This window comes from Acinonyx jubatus, chromosome D2, assembly GCF_027475565.1.
Source record: "Acinonyx jubatus isolate Ajub_Pintada_27869175 chromosome D2, VMU_Ajub_asm_v1.0, whole genome shotgun sequence".
NCBI classification, from domain to species: Eukaryota; Metazoa; Chordata; class Mammalia; order Carnivora; family Felidae; genus Acinonyx; species Acinonyx jubatus.
Genome location: NC_069393.1, coordinates 11,399,851 through 11,420,243, shown reverse-complemented (window position 1 = coordinate 11,420,243; position 20,393 = coordinate 11,399,851). Strand labels below are relative to the sequence as shown.

The 20,393-nt window shown below is 42.8% G+C and overlaps 1 protein-coding gene across 14 annotated transcripts in view; it reads right to left on the bottom strand.

Annotated features, from left to right (window-relative positions):
- Positions 1 to 20,393, bottom strand: part of RNLS (renalase, FAD dependent amine oxidase) — a 327,133-nt gene that overhangs the window by 92,790 nt on the left and 213,950 nt on the right. For 13 of the 14 annotated variants that reach the window (XM_027049829.2, XM_027049832.2, XM_053207371.1 and 10 more), the window contains one exon: positions 45 to 220. The exons of the other annotated variant lie outside the window; for it this stretch is intronic. In XM_027049829.2, coding sequence (XP_026905630.1) covers positions 45 to 220 — 176 coding nt within the window. The remainder of the gene's footprint in view (positions 1 to 44; positions 221 to 20,393) is intronic. 14 annotated transcript variants of the gene reach the window in all.

Below are 20,393 nucleotides of genomic sequence, written 5' to 3'. Positions count from 1 at the left end.
TTGCTTAAGAAAACTGTGCCCATATCCCTGGATTCTCTGATTACCTGGGAATATCTCCATTTCTGGCATTTGGTGACAACTGGTTGAGGCAGACCTGGCAAAATGCTTTCCAGCTGCTGGTAGATTAGCTCCCGCACGTCCTCAGTGCTGTGCTCCAGGTATGTGACTGCAAATGGGACAGTGGTGTGAACCACCAGGGAAGGTCCCACTTCTGATGACTCTGGTATGAGAGGGACACAAAGACACACCTTAAAGCGGGTAACACAGAAGCATCTGTCAGCGTTTCAAACCAGGTTTAAGAGTAAATCGTTGTAATCAGATAATACGACAGAAGAAAAACAGAGTCTAATCTCTGACCACAAAACTGGGCTACCTCTGAAATTCAAAGTCAAGCTTCTCCGAAGAGAACAGAGTTACGATGTTATTTCATGTCATGTCATGTCATTTCATTTCATTTTTCATTTCATTTCATCTTATTTTATTTTAAGTGTATTTACTTTTGAGAGAGAGAGAGAGAGAGAGAGAGTGTGTGTGTGTGTGTGTGTGTGTGCGCACGCACAACTTGGGGGGAAGACCAGAGAGAAAGGGTGAGAGAGAATCCCAATCAGGCTCTGCACTGTCCACACAGAGCCTGACACAGGGCTTGATCTCACAAACCACGAGATCACGATCTGAGCTGAAATCAAGAGTCGGACGCTTAGCTGCTGAACCCCCAGGCACCCCCCAACATATTTTAAAGAACAAATTTTAGGTCTTGCTAAAAAACTGGAAGGAAGGAGAAGAAGAACACCTAATAAGTTCTGCCTTGGGTATAATCAAATTTATCAGTGTGTTCATCTTCTCTCATCCACTAAATTATACGTTCTCTAGGCAGAAGCTGTTTCTTATCACGTATAGCTTATATTCTCCTTAAATTCTGAGAACAAAGTAGATGTGCAGTAAATATGTATTCATTTTATGTTAAATGGATTGCAAAATATTTTGTTGAAATTATATTAGAATAAAATATCTTAGGGATGCCTGGGTGGCTCAGTGGGTTGAGCATCTGACTTTGGCTCAGGTCATGATCTCACGGTTCGTGGGTTCAAGCCCTGAGTGGGGCTCTGTGCTGACAGCTCGGAGCCTGGAGCCTGTTTTGGATTCTCTGTCTCCCTCTCTCTCTGCCCCTCCTTGGCTCGTGCTCTGTCTCTCTCGCTGTCTCAAAAACAAATACACGTTAAAAAAAATAAAATAAAGTAAAATATCTTTACCACATAAAAAAATCAAGCTTCTCTCTAAAAATGGGCTTGACCTCATAGCATTAAGAGAAAAAGCTCCCTCATTCATGACACGGAGATACTTCCCAATTTTGGTTGCCGTCAAATTTTTTTTTTTTTGCTATATTTTCGTAATTTCACATAACGTACGTCCACTTTGTACCTTTCACTCTTTCCTAGAATATAGAAAATCAAATGAAGTTTTAAGCTGAAAGCAGAGTGACCAAGGCATTAAAAAGTACAGTCTTGGCAGGAACGTTAAGAGATCGCCTGTTGTTATTATTTGTTTAAATCACACAGAAGAGAAGTTGGGAGTAAAATAGTAAGAGATCTGAAATGCATGAAAACAACATTAAGATATTTGGTTCTTCCCCCCACCCCTTGCCGACACAAAATATTAATGTATATAAGGTACTGATGGGGGTTGGCAAGCCCGATTCTGAAAATTCTAATTTAGGATTCTAAAGGCTACGGCAATGATCTATTGGAGGCTGGCTTGTACGGTTTTTACACATTAAAAAGAAAAAAAACAACCCGTTGAACAACATAGGCCACTTGCTTGCTATATGCCCACTTACTCTCTTTACCTTGCAAGGTTTTTGTTTTGTTTGCTGTAAGATCAGAATGTTAGTATCTATCACACCGGTCTGCGGTGGGGACTATGGAACGTAACGCACGTGAAGTGCTCGCCACGATTTCTGGCCCAGAGTAGGCGCTTCATAAATGTGAGGTATGAGACGAGAAGCAATAAACCAGATATGTACAAAAGAAAAAAGTTCTCTGGTGTTGCCCAAATGGTGGGTGTGCATTATCTTTTTAAGTACTTCACTTCTTCCACTGCTCGGAGCATACTGGAGTATGAATTTTACAGCAAAACACAAGGGAAGGGAGTCCCAAAATATGCTGTAAGCATTTGAAAGGGAAGCCAGTGCTCCTAAATTTTTTTATATGCGTGAGGCGGGACAGCTGGCCTCAGAATCCGTGCAGCAAATACAGGGGCAAGGAGACTATCCACTGTTTTCACCTCACCATAGCTGCAACAGCTTGAAAGAGGAAGCACAGGGACCATCTCTGAACATTCAATGTTTAACCAGCCAGGGTACATTCTGCAGATACCTCACAGAGGGGAGGGTCAAGGATTGCAAAGCCTCAATGCCTCTCACCCATGGGGCTCTGGGCTGGGTCAGTTGGTAGAGTTTGGGAGTTTTGTGTTTGTTTTTTTTTTAACATTTATTTATTTTTGAGACAGAGAGAGACAGAGCATGAACGGGGGAGGGGCAGAGAGAGAGGGAGACACAGAATCTGAAACAGGCTCCAGGCTCTGAGCAGTCAGCACAGAGCTCGACGCGGGGCTCGAACTCACGGACCGCGAGATCGTGACCTGAGCCGAAGTCGGACGCTTAACCGACTGAGCCACCCAGGCACCCCTTTTTTTTTAATTTTTAAAAAAAGTTTATTTATTTTTGAGAGAGAGAGAGGGAAGGGAAAGAGACAGAGAGAACGAGCAAAAGAGGGGGAGGGGCAGAGAGAGAGAGGGAGACACAGAATGTGAAGCAAGTTCCAGGCTCTGAGCTGTCAGCACAGAGCCTGACGAGGGGCTTGAACCCACAAACCAGGAGATCATGACCTGAGCTGAAGTCGGGGGCTCCACCAACTGAGCCACACCCAGGTGGTAGAGATTACTTAAAAATAAAACTTTAAAAAAAATCCTGTTACCCATTATTGCCGCAGGGAATGTTATTTACGTTACTAGGTAATAGATTCAGAAAGGCTTGTTCGACAAGGGGGTGTCAATACCACCCCTCTTCCGTAAGGTACCACATCTTCCCGCAGACAGAGAAAACTTCTGGGTGCACATTCTGATGCACAAGAGCTGGGGTTCTGAGCTCACTCATCGATGGCACGCTTCCACAGACAGTGAAGGCTAGCCGCGTGCTGAGAAGCTGGAGGGTGCTCCCACCCAGCTATGTGTTCTAGGGGGGCTCGTCAAACTACCAGGGGCAGCGATGGTGTTTTGCCAGACTCCTCCCTTTTTTAGCCATCCAGTCCAAGAAGAACAATAAAGAAGGAAATTTAAGACCCGAGACGAAACAGTTCTCGCATGGCAAAGAGAGAACAACCTAGTTGCTTGGTTTTATTGAAATCAGACTGAAAGTTTCGAGAATTTAGATCAAAATTTGAATAGCTGCAACCTAAAACAATGAATTTTAGGGAAAAGCACCTTCAACCCCCAAATGAAAGGGTATTTTTATAGAGGCTGAAGTCCAACAACACGAAGAGCCGACCAGAGTTTAAACACAACGAACGTTTGGAAATAAGAGCCTGGTAAAGAGCCACAAACATGGTAACAGGATTCAGAGCATATGGTCATATAATTATTATTCTTTGGCCACTGGGAAGGCAATGTTATCTTTCCTTTTCTTCTCTTCATTCAGTTTAACATGCACAACACTTTGCTTTTGGGATATTAAATGTAGTCCACAGTAAGGTGACAACTATTTGTGTATAGTGGGAGATCGATGGCTTTCGTCCGCAGAGAAGTTCTTGATCCCAAGCATCCTAACAGCCCAGTGGTCCTGGACAACTTAATCTCTCAGGCTTCACCTCCTTACACCAATGAAAAGGGAGCAGTACTACTTACCTTATAAGGCTGTCGCAAGGATTAAATGCGTTAGGATGCATACACATCCTCCTTCAAATATAAGATGTAATGTAATGCATCCCCAGACAGTATTCTTGTTCTGACCTGTCTCTGGTGTAGTAAGAGCGACTTTAGAAATGAAAAACTGAGTTAGCGTCTCTCAAAGCAGGAAGATTGTTTATTATATCAATATTATATCAAAACAGTGGCAGACTATTCCTAGATATAGGCACAGCAGTGTTGAAATGTTTCTTCTTTATCGTGGTAAAATATACATAACATAAAATTTATCATTTTAACCTATTTTAAGTATACAGTGGTCTCACCTTAAATATGCCCGCATTGTCCTGTCACCATCACCGCCATCCGGACCCATAGTTTTTTAATCTCTCCATATAAACTCTATATCCATTAAACACTGACCCCTACCTCCCCCTTCCCCTAGCCCTTGTCAACCAGCATTCTATCTTTTGCTATGAATCTGACTACTTTAGGTAGCTCATATAAGTGGAATTCTATGCTATTTGTCCTTTTATGACTGGCTTATTTCGTTTAGCATGATGTCTTTCAGGTTCATCCATGTTGTAGCAGGTGTCGGAATTTCTTTCCTTTTACAGGCTGCATACTATTCCCGTGCATGGAAGGGCCACATTTTGTGTATGCGTCCATCCGTCGATCCATTCATGTATTCTTCCGCCTTTGGGCTACTGTGCCTAATGCAGCGGCTACCGCATTTCTTCGTTCCCACCGGCAACGCAACAAAGGTTCTAATTTCTCCATATCCTCAACACTTGTTACTTTATCTGTTATAACAGCCACTAGTCTACAGTTCTGAGTGGAGGTCAAGACACAAAGACTTGGTAACAGCAGCAGGAGCCTCAGTAGTGGCAGCGAAGCAGCATTGCCACCTGCATTGATACAACACCGAGCTCTAGAAGGTTCTCAAGTGAAACACTTACAATCAAAGCTATAGAAGTCCCCTGTTCTCCAAAGAGAAATGGAAACTTTTCTTCAGAGAGTATATGAGCTGCCTCGGATCCATGATCATTTCAGTCATAAAAATAACCATTAACAGGGTGTCTCGGTAGCTCTGTCAGTTAAGCAACTGACTTCAGCTCAGGTCACGATCTCACGGTTCGTGGGTTTGAGCCCCGCGTCAGGCTCAGTGCTGACAGCTCAAAGCCTGGAGCCTGGAGCCTGCTTTGGATTCTGTGTCTCCCTCTCTCTCTGCCCCTCCCCCTCCTCGTGCTCTGTTTCTCTCTCTCTCAAAAATAAATAAACGTTAAAATTTTTTTTAAATAAAAAAAAACCATTAACAGGTTAAACATACTTAAAGACCCGATGCTACTCATCATAAAATACATTTTTAAAGCAAATCCTAACTCAACTGCGTTAAGTCAGAGAATGTGATCCTAATGATACTCTAAGAGCTCTTGAATGGCTTCATACATAGTCAGTTTTCATAAGTTACCTGGGTGCTTGAATAGAAGTTTTTAGCTGTTGAATTAAATTTTAGTAATTCCATTAGAACAGTCTTATCAATTGTGTGCTTCTAATCAACTAAATTCTTATGAATTCTCCGCTTGATCAATTATTGAAATAGGTATATTAAAAATCTGTCCTGAATAGGATAAAATTTCTAATATTTTCTTTTACTTCTGACATTGTTTGCTTTATACTGAAGCTATGTTACCAGTTTCTGGCTATCTCCCTACATCTTTTAACAAGATGTTGTGAACATCTTTACATTCAGAAAAGTCTTGAACTTTATTTTCTGTTTTTTATTTGTTCCACTTTTCCAACATTTTGTTTCTTTTTAACATTAAAAAAAAAATTTAGGGGCACCTGGGTGGCTCAGTCGGCTAAGCATCTGACTTCAGCTCAGGTCATGATCTCACCGTTTGTGGGTTTGAGCCCCGAGTCGGGCTCCGTGCTGACAACTCAGAGCCTGGAGCCTGCTTCGGATTCTATGTCTCCCTCTCTCTCTGCCCCTCCCCCACTCATGTTCTGTCTCTCTCAAAAATGAATACACATTTACTAATTAAACAAACGAAGATTAATTAAACAACTTTTAATTTAAAAAAATTTTTGCCCTCTTTTTGATTTTACCCCCTATTCCATTTTCCCTCTTTACCAGTTTGGAAATTATATACTTGGTTTCTGTTTTTAGGGATTATCCACAGACTTAAGCATCCATATTAAAGTCAAAGTTTCTCCAGAATCATATAAGAACCCTCGAGTATTTTAATTCTGATTATATATATACACACACACACATATATATATATATTCAGTTTTGTTTTTTTTTTAACTTTTTTTTTCAACGTTTATTTATTTTGGGGACAGAGAGAGACAGAGCATGAACGGGGGAGGGGCAGAGAGAGAGGGAGACACAGAACCGGAAACAGGCTCCAGGCTCCGAGCCATCAGTCCAGAGCCCGACGCGGGGCTCGAACCCACGGACCGCGAGATCGTGACCTGGCTGAAGTCGGACGCTTAACCGACTGCGCCACCCAGGCGCCCCTATTCAGTTTTGTTTTAATACAGTCAATGTTTGTTTATATTTATTCGTCCACAGCTTCCTTCTGGATCTCACATCTTGTCTCCAGGGTCATTTTCCTTTTCCCATGTTGTATCTCAAGTTGAAGTTCCTCAATGAGGTTCTGTTGAAGGCTTTTGCTGTTCTAAAAGTGTCTTTATGTGATGCTCATTTGCAAAAGATTGGCATGTGACAACAGATTGAAAACATCTTCTCTCAGCACTTGAAAGATATTGTTCATATAGGTTAGCTTTTACTGATGCTGTGAAGAAGTCAACTCTTCATTCAACGGCAGGTCATTTGCAGGTGACTTTTCTTTCATATCTGGATGTTTCTATCGTTTTCTCTTTGCCTTTGGGGTTCTGTAGTTTTACTTGGTCATCTTGAGGTGAGACTTTCTTTTTTGCTTACCTCTTTTGACTTCACTGGGTTTTCTGAATCTTAAGACTCATGTTTTGTAAACTAATTTTGGAAATTACTTAGCTGGTGGCTCTCCCTTTGTCTCTATTCTGTCTTCATGGAACTTGGGTTAGAGATACAGCAGCTGGTCGGATTCTATCTTCGTGTGCCTTGGTCTCTTTCTGATATTTTCCATCTCTGTCTCTGGGCTAGATTCTAGGTGATTTCTTCCGATTTATCTTCCAGTTTACTGTTCTCCCTTTATCTGTGTTTATTCTCATGTTTACGTTGTCCCTTGAATTTCAAGTTGGAATTATTTTCTTCTTCCTTTGTAAACATTATTCAGGTCTGCATGATCAGTTTGGATTGTTTCTTTCTCTCTAGCCACACTATTAACATTCTCTTTTATTTCTTTAAAGATAGCCGATGTAGTATATTGTGTGTTTGGTTGTCCCCAAATCTGCGGTCTTTATGAGTCTCATTCCCCTTTCTGTTGTTGGGGATGGCTATTGCCATGTGCTCATGACAGTGTTTTCCTCGTGTGTTTTGTGATTTCTTTTTTTCCCCCTACTGCGAGTCTAAAGTTCCCAGCAACTTTATCTGAGAAATTCTCAGAGGCCTACGTTTAAAGAGCGTCCCTTTGGAGATTTACTTTTGTTTCTGCCTGATGCCTCGGGGGCAATACTGCCCATAACTACTTTAACTAGATTTTTGGAATATACTGGCAGAATGAATTCTGGCACCGAATCTGCCTGAGGGCGGATATGTGGTTTGGCATCTCAGGGGAGACATTTTCTTTCTTTCTTTTTTATTTGTTTTTTTTTTGTTTGTTTGTGTTTTTTCCACCCCACTCAAGGACAGGCAAGCACCCACACTGTTTTCTTCTGCCAGATGGCATATATCAGATATAGAGTTCTTGAAGGTCAGAAAAGTATACATGTCCACGCTGATAAACTTTTATTTTTATTTTATTTTTTAATTTTTTAAAAATGTTTTTATTTATTTTTGAAACACAGAGAGACAGAGCATGAGTAGGGGAGGGGCAGAGAGAGAGGGAGACACAGAATCCAAAGCAGGCTCCAGGCTCTGAGCTGTCAGCACAGTGCCTGACATGGGGCTCGAACTCACAGACTGTGAGATCATGACCTGAGCTGAAGTCGGACGCTTAACCGACTGAGCCACCCAGGCACCCCAGATAAACTTTTAAATCTTAAAGAAACAGAGTGATTTTTCTTGGTAGACAAACGTTATCAAAATTATCTCAACATGAAAGAAATTGGTATAAACCAAAATATATAAAAGAAATTGAAAACAGAGTCAATAAATTAATTTAAAAAAATGACTTCAGGATCTGGTTGCTTTACTTGTGATTTGTTTCAAATTGTCAAGCTAGTAAAATGTTTATTACAGGTATACACATCACATTTACACATACAAATATAAACAGAGCTGCAAACTATTTTTCTATTACTATGAATAGGTCTCTATTTTTTCATATCAGTAGGTATACGTAAGAAAACATGATAATCTCAATATATATCAAAAGGCATTGGGGCACCTGGGGTGGCTCAGTCGGTTAAGCATCTGACTCTTGATTTTGGCTCAGGTCATGATCTCATGGTTCGTGAGTTCAAGCCCTGTGTCAGGCTCTGTGCTGACACCATGGAGCCTGCTTCAGATTCTCTCTCCCTCTCTTTCTCTGCCCATCCCCCACTCATGCTGACTCTCTCTCTCTCTCTCAAAAATAAGTAAAAAAAAAAAAACAAATAAAGGCATTCATTAATATTTAATATCAATCATTTGAGAAAAAGATACAATATGAAAAAAATAGGTTTCTCAAAGTTAGAATATCTTGAGCTGATCGTTTTTTAGGATACTTTACAGTGAAATAATATAGACTGTCACAGTAAAATCAGCATAAGCCAAGGATGCTTAGTAATACCAGCACTATATAACATTGCTCTGGTCAGTGCATTAAGATAAAAAGTAGAAATAAAATTCATAACTATTATGAAGAAAGAAAATCAGATGATTGAAAACAATAGTGAAACCAACATAAAATCCATCAAGTTAATTTAAAAGTTTTGCTATTAAATTGATTTCCCTATATACCAGCAATAACTGGTGAGAAAAAAATTAATTCTACAAGAGTTTATTGGAATTTGAAAAAAACAAACCTAAAGGAAAACATAAAGCAATGAGAATACATTTTTTTTTGAAAAATCAATGAGTCAAGACTTATTTTGTCATATATTTAAATACATTACGAAGCCACGGCAATTGAACATGCCTGGTCCTGGGGCACCTGGGTGGCTCAGTCAGTGAAGCGTCCTACTCTTGATTTCAGCTCAGGTAGTGATCTCCTGGTTCATGAGTTTGAGCCCATGTAGGCCTCTGCACTGACAGTATAGAGCCTGCTTGGGATTCTCCCTCTCCCTCTTTCTCTGCCCCTCCCCTGCTCGCTCTTTCTCTCTCTCTCTCAAACTAAAAAAATAAACTTAAAAAAAAAATTCCCAGTCCTGATCGGCAATAATAGTCAATGAATCAAAATAAGTATCTCTGGAAACACATCCTGAAACATATTAAGTATTTAGTGGCTAACAAACTTAAAGCCATAGAGGAAGATGCACATTTTATATCGTGCTAGAAAATCAGAGCTATAGAAAATTAACTTAGAATATTCCCCTCCTGCTTCTGACCTAAATTTGTCACCATTTCTGCTTTTCTGCTTTCCTACTTCCATAACCATATTGAGGAATGCACCCTCTTTGGTCACACAGCAAGCTCAAACTCCCTGGGACACCGTAGAGACCTTTTCCATGGGAGAAACTTCATTTTTTTGGCAGTTATCTATCCAGGGACAGAAACTGGGCCGTCAAAGGACCGAAGTGTCAGGCCAGCTCTAGGTTCCGTGTCCTACAGAGAAGGAAGGGGTGTCACATACTGTAGCTTTAGGCCCAGAGCATCAAGAAATGGGTGGCAACATTTCTTTTTTTTTTTTTTAACGTTTATTTATTTTTGAGACAGAGAGAGACAAAGCACCAACAGGGGAGGGGCAGAGAGAGAGGGAGACACAGAATCCAAAATGGGCTCCAGGCTCTGGGCTGTCAGCACAGAGCCCGACGCGGGGCTCGAACTCACGGACCGCGACATCGTGACCTGAGCCGAAGTCGGCCACTTAACCGACTGAGCCACCCAGGCGCCCCATGGGTGGCAACATTTCTTGAATTACTGATTCGGATCATGCGCACGTGGGCACCTAGTGCAGTGTTTGGTGCTGTGGAAAGGAAACTGCACGGAGGCCTTTCAGAAGCTGGCGTCTTAACTGGGCGGGTGGGGGGGGGGGGGTGGCGGTGACACACAGGCTAGACAACCAGCCAAGTGTTACCTACTAACGGGTGTGTTGCTGACAGCGGGGGTGGGGGGGGGCATGGAAATGAAGTTCAACAGACAGATCCACGTGAAGAAGGGAACTACACAGGAAGTGGAGGGTCGTGCCAGGTGCGGGTGGCCGAGGGGCACCCGCTGGCCTGGCGCCTTCCTCCTGGCAGTAGAAATTGCTGGTAAGTCTCCTTCTCCCCATTCCAGGCAAAACTGGCTCAACAACCCTTGCCCTCTGATCAGAGACGCTCTTATGACAAGTTGGCCTTAGCATACGGCGTCAGGGCCCAGCAGCAAATGTAACGGACGGTAAGCCCAGCACATCCCCAAGTCCGACGGAACAATCCAACTCACCCCGATGATGAAAGCAAGAGAAGGAGCACCCAGGGGGGTTCTGTCAGTTCAGCGTCCGACTTGGGCTGAGGTCACGATCTCACGGTTCGTGGGTTCGAGCCCCGCGTCGGGCTCTGTGCTGACAGCTGGGGGCCTGGAGCCCGCTTCGGATTCTGGGTCTCCCTCTCTCTCTGCCCCTCCCCTGCTCACATTCTGTCTCTGTCTCCGCCTCTGTCTCAAAAATAAATAGACATTAAAGAAAGAAAACAGACTAGCCACGAGAGGAGGGACGCAGATCGAGGAGAGGAAGGGAGACGGAGACAGATATATATGCCCTTCTGAGGTCTTCCTCTCCCTCACCACCTCGCTGGCAAAGCCCATCCCAACAGGCACAGAGCGCCCGCCGTGTGGCCCTCTGTCCCCTTGGCAGCGTGTCTGCCCCTCTGTGCGTCCACCGCGGCCCAGAAGCACGAACTAGGCCTCACTCTTCAAGGGGACCACCTGCAGATTTCATTTGCTCTTGAATCATCTCAACCCGTTCTCATGTGGAGGTGAGAGCGGCCCAGACTCTTCTGAGACCCCCACTGGCGTCCCAGGCAGCTTCCTCACCTCCTCGTCAGGAGCCTGACTGGCAGGCAACTTCATTACCTCTGACTTCAACGGCAGCAGTGATTTTGTAGGAAGTATCGATATTCGATTGACACAGTTTTATGGTTTTAGCTGCAGAGGAGGGCTGTGCAAGTAGAAACCGCTGAAATAACAGTAGGTCAGGCACAGAGAAAAGATGGTTTTACCCCCAGTCCTCCCTCTATTTATGTCATTTTTATCCTATCACCTTTGAAGAGAAATGTTTGTTTTATTCCCCTCCCCGGAGAGGGGTGTGTATTCATTGATAATGGCAATTGTTTGAAATATCCAATGAAAAGCAGTGAACGGGTCTCAGTGAATAGCCTCATTTGGGAGACATGTATTCGGGAACTCAAGTGTAAGAGCGGGTTCTTTGCCCCCATTCCTCACTCTTCTTAGGAAACTCCGAACTCTCCTCTGAGATTTACAGAAATTTCTGGAATGCTATTTCCCCACCTAAGAAACAAGGTAAGTTTTATTTAGTATGAATGAATCGGAGCTCCTGCTCCATTCTGATGGCACAGTAAGTTTCTGAAGGACATCAACTGAACTTCAAAGTATCTTTTAAAAGTTTATTTATTTTGAGAGAGAGAGAGCATATGCACAAGTGGGGGAGGGGCAGAGATCGAGGGAAACAGAGAATGCTAAGCAGGCTCTAAGCTGTCAGCAGCACGGAACCCAATGCGGGGCTCACGGACCGTGAGATCATGACCTGAGCTGAAATAAAGAGTCAGATGCTTTACCAACTGAGCCACCCAGGTGCCCCTCAACAGAACTTTGGATCTTGAGTCAGAAATTCTGTCTCCCACTGCCTGGCTAATATGACTTTAGGGTGGTCATGATGTCCCCATGATTCCTTAGGTCAGTGTTGCCTCAGGAGGACTCATGTGACATATTAACAGTTATTAGGCAAAGCAACAACAACGAAATTCTTTGCACAAATAGATTTTTGAATGCCTGTTTTAAACAAAATGAAATAAGACTTCTTAGAGTCCCTAATATGATTCTGTACAATATGATCCTTTAAAGGAAAAATAGTAGAAAATTATTTTTGGTGGTTTAAAACTAGTTTTACCTAAATTAAAAAAACTGCAAAAAACAAAAATGTCCCTCAAACACCGTGGAAGGGTAAAAAGTGAAAAATAAGTAAAAGTATTGCTTCTATCTTAGACCGGCAGCCTCACTCCCCAGAGTAATGGCTGCCAATAGCTTCCCGTATATCCTTCTAGAATTTTCTATACACATGAGACTGTGTATCTATTCCCCTCTTTAAAATGGAAATACACTCTTACTATACCTATTGTTCCTGAACTTGCTTTTGTTCATTTAACGTATCTTGGATAGCTTTTTATCAGGTCATGTGGAAATACTTAATTTAATAGTATGGAATTACCCACAGTTTATTATTGGTCTTCCTTGGCCAGATACTTCTTTTCTTTTTTACCAGTTTCTGTAACAAGCAATGAATGTTGTAATGAGCGCATTTATTCGTGTATCTTTGTTGCACTTATGTGAGACTACCTCTAGGATAAATTGCTAGAGATAGGATTGCTGAGTCAAAGAGTGAGCACATTTAGAATGATTTCAAATATAGCTAAAGGGTCCCCGCAAAAGTACACTCTCCCCCAATGGCATATAAGAGGACTTGCTTCTCTATGCTCTTACCGACACTAAGTTCTGCTAATCAACTAGGTTAAAATATATCTCATTTACTTTTAGTTTTCAGTCCGTTACATGTGAATGGGGTATTTTCACATATAAACCCAATTTGTACATTCTTTTCCAGCGACCTGCCTTTGTCTTCCCCTCCTGGTAAGCATGGTGCCAACCTCAGGACCATTGCGTAGATGGAGTCCATGCAAAGTGGTAAATTCAGAGGTTGGTGTGCATTTGGAAGAGCTACCTATGGAGGCTGACGCGCTCCATCTCAGAGGGCTATAGTTACTGAGGTTTCATTGTGCCTTCGCGCGTGCTTTGCACCTCACCGACGGGAAACCTAAGTCTCAGAAGATGAAGCTTCATGGGAAGAAAGTGTGCCCTGGAATCACAGTATCCATCATATTATATTTCAATGGTCTATTTTCTTGTCCGTCTTCCCTCTAGACTGAAAGCTGCCTTAACTTATGGATCCTGTCTTGTTTTACATTTCTCATTCCTCCCTCAGGATCTGGCACAGAGTTAACAGTCCATATTTGTTGAAGACCTGGATGAACAGAAGGACGAAAGCAGTAACAGTTCTGTTGGGGGCATGGACAGGTAGGGCGAGCCTCGCTGTCTGTCAAACGAACAGGATGGGGTCAGCTCTACCGGACAAAGCGACAGCACATTTAGAAGCTGACAGAACTGAATGCTCGCAGCTGAACAGTTATAGCTCTGGTTCCATATGTGACCCTAAGAAAGTTTTCCATCATGGAGTTGGAAATACTAGCTTTAAAAACAAACAAACATGCCTGTTAGTTTCTTCTGTTCTTGTGGTCTTTGACTTGTTTATCCTAGGCCTGTGGGTGTGCATTTTCCATGAGTGTCTTTGGGTGCTGGTGTATCTATGGATGTAGGCATTGGCCTTTATTTAAATAAAGGATAGAAGGGAAATTTTAAAACAGATACACACGTATGTTTGTAAACCTTGTTATTCCAAGCTACATATGTTTGGATTTCTTATGTTTAGCAAGATACACAGACAGCTTCTAAACAATCCCATATAAGATGACCATACTGATAGGCATTTAGTTAAATGTAAACAAGCATGTAAAACCCCACACGATGAACTGGAAATAAAACGAGAATCCCCCTACAGTTCGTACTTCCAATTTCAGAAGATGTTTCCCCACAGCTCCAGTATAAATAAATGTATACAAATTCAGGAAATAACCTCCCAGTAAACAATGGAAAATTGTTCACAGAAGAGTGCTCTGCCTTCTCTCGCCAGCTGAGAAAGTAAATGACAACATTCGCCAGTAATCCAAGCTACTTGAAAAATAAACAGCATGTTGCCTATTTCCGCAATACCTATGAGTGCTGGGAACTTGGAGATAGGGTCGGGAGGGTGGGAAGAGAGCCTGAGCTGGACCACTACCTATTAGAGAGGCATCCCCAAGCCCCGAGAGTGGAGGAGATGTAAGAAGGCAAATCTGAGGCAAATCTTCAAAGTCGACAAGGCTTTCTAGTAGACCAGGTGATCAGTGGAAAGGGATGACTTATACAGAGGTGAGGGATGACCCCAGGCTGGGTGTGGAGGCTGGATGGGGAGTACTGCTAGTTCAAGGAAGAAAAAATACACATTGCCTACACAAATTCACTTCCCTATTTCTTTTCCTATTGGACCGGCTTTGGGTCTTATAAAGGGGCTCAACCCAGTTCACACACGGTGAAGGTCTTCTACCTGCAATTTTATTTAATAGATTCAAGGAGCCCAGAATCTTAAAGAGAAGACACGGTAAAATTCACCTGCAGGTCAGTTATGACAATCACAGGGGTGAATGTCTACGCGGCAGACGTCACCTGCTCGGCATCCACTGGCTCTCCTGTGGCAACAGTACCCAAATTTTGATGTAAGGGGTTAACCCTATCCCACTTTCATCCCTGGCAAAGGTAGTCCAGGCTGAACTGCTCAGTTAACCCATCCCACCTGGTCACAGTGATTGGTTCCGCAATGGGTACATACACTGAGCCAATCAGGCCAGCGAGGTTCAATTCCAGGAATACTGTTGAGCTTCCAGAAAATGGGTTCTTTTTGCAACTTGGCCCTGACATGCTTGGCGTCATCCAGTAGTTCACCATAAATGAATCTAAATCAGCAGAAGGTTGAGTCAAGAAATGGACAGAAGCTAAGTCTTTATGATGTTGGTTGAATCCGTCCAGACAGCGTTACTATTTGTACAGTTCTGCAGCTTGACTCCTGGATTTTTCAGAAACAGTACCAATAAATTCCCCTTTTTGGCATGTTCCCTCTGAGTTGGGTTTTATGTCACTTGCAGTCCGAGCGATCTTAAACGTGTGAAGCATCTAGTACTCTGGCTGGCACGTGTGGTTTCCTCCCACAAATGCCTGTTTCCTTTCCTTCTGTCCTCTCTTCCCACCTGCCTTTAAGTTTCCTCTATATCTCCAGGATATAAAGGTTAGATTGTAGCAGTTACTTTAAAAAACTTGACCAAGTAATTATGAGAAAAATGCTTCATGGGCCTAGTCCATTCTTTCAAGTTTCCTTCCAGCTTTGATTTGCTATGAGTCTATCAAATGGAGGTCCAGTTGGCAGTGCTGGTCGCTCCCCGTTGTCACCATGGTAGAAACTCCTGGTCCTCAGAGACTAAAAACTAAGAATCCACAGGACCCGGGCGATGAACATGTTTCCCTTCCTCCGAGCTTTCTCCATCTTTGAGTATGCCCTAGATTTGAGGACCTTAATCTCCATCCCACTTTTGAGCCTAAACACAATGAGCTAGTTTGTAGTATGGTCACAACAGGTGGCACACGGTTTGGGGACATCTTGGTCCTTGGTTACAGCTCTGCTATGACACCGAGAACAGCTCTCGGCAACGCCAGACATACTCGGTTCACACACTGAAATGGATACACAATTCTCAGGTGTCACAGTTCTGTGGGAGAGGATGCGTAACTAACAAGAGTGAAGTGAACAGACCCAGAATTGCGACTATTGCGCTTTGTAGAGGTCTATGAAGTTGGATTCAGGTTTATTCTGAAAATAACATTACTTTTGCTTACATGGACTTTGACAGATGTGATCTTGACAGCGAAAGAACGGCAGGCCTCTCGGGATTCCTAAGAACTTGACTTGCCCCCATGAAGGGCGCTGTGAGCGTGAATGTCATTTGTCACACGAGCGATGGTAGGAAAACTAGACTTCTAAGTTCTTGCATGTCTGGGATTCTCGATGGGGGCAGGTGCTGGCGGAGCTTGGACTGGCCTGGTAGGGTTGGGGGAAGAGGTGCGCCCTTGAGGGTCTGGTGAGCACAAATCTGGGAGGTCGGGGAGGGGAGCAGGTGAAACCCCAGATAACACGTTTGGTGTTAATATCTCATCGTTCAGAAACGAATTTTAAAAGCCACTGTTATTTTCAATATGACAGAAAGTATAGGTTGGAGAAGAACCTAAAAAATGAGAGTCTTGTTTCCAGGTATGGATGAATCTCAATGTATGGGAGGGTGGGTGGTGAACTAGGGAAGTCTCTGTGGGGAGTTTTCCTTAGGAGTTCCAGGACAGAGATTTTTGCTTTTATCAAAACAGAATGATTTAGAGACAAAGAAAGCTCAGGCTGAAGTCACGGTTTTACTTAATTTCCCTAAGCTTTAGCTTCCTCATCTATAAAGTACGGATAATACGATTTACCTCATAGAGTTGTAGCAAAGATGATGCACAATAAAACACGTCAGGCCCTTAGCACAGCTTAATAAAGATGGCGGGCGTGAGGCTTCCAGAGGTTGAACAGCATTCTGGTTTTCATTTCATTTCTTTTAACTTTCCCAACTCCTGACGCAAGTTGTTTTAAATTACAGCTGTAGAAAACTTCTCTTTGCTTCTTACACAGAAGCAAGTTGTAATGGAGGAAAAACCTGTCCGTATTTTTTTCATTATTTTTTTAAAGGTTTATTTATTTTTGAGAGAGAGAGAGAGAGAGAGAGAGAGAGAACGTGAAGCAGGCTCCAGGCTGCAAGCTGTTCAGCACAGGGCTCAACATGGGGCTGGAACTCACGAACCGTGAGATCGTGACCTGAGCTGAAGTCAGACGCTCAACCAGCTGAGCCACCCAGGGGCCCCAAACATGTCCTTATTTGTAATTTAAGATCTAATCAGCACACACGCAAGCTGATATGTATGTATACACTGACATATCAAGAGGGAAGGGGTGACTTAAGCTGTAAAACACACGCATGGCATCCCCAAACCCAGATACACGTTGTGTAAATCAGAGCTCAAAATTCATATGTATTTCTACATCAGTAGGGTCTTAGGTAACATTTCCCCTAGGCTCCCCCCACCACCTTTTCAGGACTTGATTTTTCCAATCACATCTACAACTAAATTGTCAGCTCTGATGATCTTTCCAATAATTCTGGCCTTTACAGAGGAAACAAGTTCTTGAAGCTTCCCATTGTGGGAAACCAAGGAGGCAAGATTTCCAGATTCCACGGCAAAGATGAGCCCTTGCAGATCGACAGACTCCCTGCTAAAGACCCTCAGGAGGTTACGTCTAAGGGAAGTCCACCACCTGGCCAACAGGGACTCACGTTTGAGTCCCGTGCTCTCCATCATTCCTTAGGTTCCTGCCTTTATTTGCATGTGCAAGAAGAAGGTCTGGTTTTGTGCCAGAGACGGATCTCTCCAGACGAGCACCTTCGAGCAAGCTATGTAAATCAGGAGACTGATTTCAAATTATAGAAATGTTTCTACCTTCTTTGATGGAGCAGACATGTTTATTATTATCCCTTTAAAACAAGGTACATTTTTATATTCCTGTAAGTGTAACTCAAGGATTGCCAAAGACCCAACAAGAATTACTGAGATGAAAATACCATGTCTCACGGAGATACAGATACCTCAATTCCACAAACATTACATCGACCTCAAAGTACAGATCCTCAAAAAGTTTGCAAAAATAAAATAAGGGAACAAGAGAATATCGGATTAAACACTATTGAGGGGCGCCTGGGTGGCTCACTTGGTTAAGCATCTGACTTTGGCTCAGGTCGTGATCTCACGGTTCATGGGTTCGAGCCCCACATCGGGCTCTGTGCTGACAGCTTAGAGCCTGGAGCCTGCTTTGGATTCTGTGTCCCCCTCTCTCTCTGCCTCTCCCCCACTCATGCTTTGTCTCTCTTTGTCTCTCTCTCTCTCTCTCTCTCTCTCTCAAAAATAAATACTTAAAAAATTTAGAAAATAAATAAAATAAACACTGTTGAAATTTTACTTATGTTCATGTTCAAATATGTTTTAATATTCCCCGTTCAATGCAAGCACTAAGAGAACTGTCTCATTTACCTGAACCCCTAGAATGATGCCCAGGTGTGGGAATGCAGTAAATGTTGATTGAATGTATGACTGACGAATCACCTATATAGACATAAATAATTTGGGAGGCAAAAGAGAAACGACATAGATTTCTTTCCTTGGAAAGATCGCTCTCCTACAGTCAATCTTTGGACTATGATCTTTTTTCCTTTTATAACGAAACGTGCCATAGGATTATTTTTAAACGACTGAAGCTTATAAAGTCTATAGGAAAATCACGGTCATAACATGAAATTGTTGCAAAGCGAGCATTTTCCTCTACTAAACATTAAAAGTCTTTGTAGGACAGTATCTGAGGGTGACATGAGAGTAAGGCACTGGTATTTACCACCGAGATGTTACCATGAACAAGGTAAATTAACATGTAAGAAAAGCTTTTTTAAGCTGGTAGAATATATATAAAAATATTGGTAACGTACCAGGATATGGGGTTTAGCATACCTGTAGGTAGCCTGTTTTATTTAATATTAGGAAATCTATTTGAACTGCTTGTTATGTTGGCTGGTGCAGGGAGTTCATTGTTACGGTGCTCCTTGAGCTCTCTGACCATTCCTAGCCTGCTTGGCAGCTAAGCTGGAGCCACGTAACTAGTTTTGGTCAGTGGATTACGAGGGGAAGGGAAGCGTGGCACATCCAGTCCAAGTCGGTTAAAAGCCATGGGCCTCCTCCATTTCTTTCTTACCTCCACATGGACCTTCAGACATTCCGGGCTCAGGTTCCAGATGGCAGAGCTACAGGATGAAGATGGGCTGCCTGACCTGCGTATGACTTTGTGTAAGTCACAGTGTGTCAGCCACAAGTGCCTCCGTAGCATTAAGATTCAGGGACATGCCTATTAATTACCCTGACTTGTACCTATTGTTGACTTCAAGTGCAGAACTTTTTCAATAAAATGCCCTGGAAAGTCACAGACTTAAAGCAACTTGTATTTCAGACCTGAGCCCAAATTGTTATCTTTTGTTTTCTTCCGTGTTTTGATGAGATCTCATTAATTCATTCTAAATTTAGCAAACATTTAATTAAGAAATGACAGTATGTGAAGCACTGTTCCAGGTGCTGGAGATTCAAAGATGGGCAAAGCAAATCCAGTCTTTTCATTCGCGGATCTCACAACTGAAAGGTAAAGTGGACATTAAGCAAGGGCTTGCACAAATCAATGTACGGTTACTGATAATTAAACCTAGTTAAATCAGGAATTCAGGAATGGTCTCTGCAGACAGTGAGACAGGCAGTCTGCCCAGGAAGAACAGAATGGGCGATGGTCTTGAGTGGGCAACACCACGGCAGGAATGAGAGATGTGTCAGGAGGGCTAAGTAAGCTAAGGAGTGAGCAGCTGCTGAAATCAGCATGTGTTAGATGAGGGGTTGGCCAAAGAAGGTCCTTGGGCCAAATCCGGATGGCCATTTGTGTTGGTAAATAAAGTTTTATTGGAACATAGCCACTTTCAATCCTTTCTATAATGTCTGTAGCTTTTGTTACACCAGGAGATCGGTGCAGTCGTGACAGAGACTGTATGGCTTACAGAGTCCAAAGTATTCACCATCTGGCCTTTACAGAAAATGTGTGTGACCCCCGCTCTAGGTCATTCAGGACCTGTAAGTCATGATAAAGATTTGAGATTTAGCACTTGGTTCAAAGGGAAAGCAGCAAAGGGCTCTGAATGGGAAAGTGAGTGGTTTGAACAGATGTGTGTTTTAAGAAGACCGTTCTGGCTCTGAAGAACGAACCAGAAACGGACAGCGCAGAGAGGCCTGTTAAAATAAGATGGTGTCTCAGTTGTGACAGTGATGATGCAGAGAAGTGAGTTCGACGTCTGTTTTGGAAGCAAGATCAGTATGATTTATTTGGTCACAGGTTGGATATTGGGGCAAAGGAGAGGAAGAAACCAAGGACGGTTCCTGTTTTTTGGCTAAGGAGCTAGGAGATTGGTGGCTCCATTTTCAGAAACACAGAAGATTAGAGAAGGGAACAAATTCTGAATTTTGAAGACAGGCAATCAAGAGCCAGTGCTGCATATGTTAAGTTTGATGTTAACATATATAGTTTTAAAAAAGGGAGTAAGGCAACTCTGGCGAGCATATTCTGAATTCTACTTGCTGTCCAGGGCTGGAATAATCTTTCCTCTATGTTCCTTGCATTAATTCCTTAAAAAAATTCCATAAATTCCAGGGGCACCTGGGTGGCTCAGTC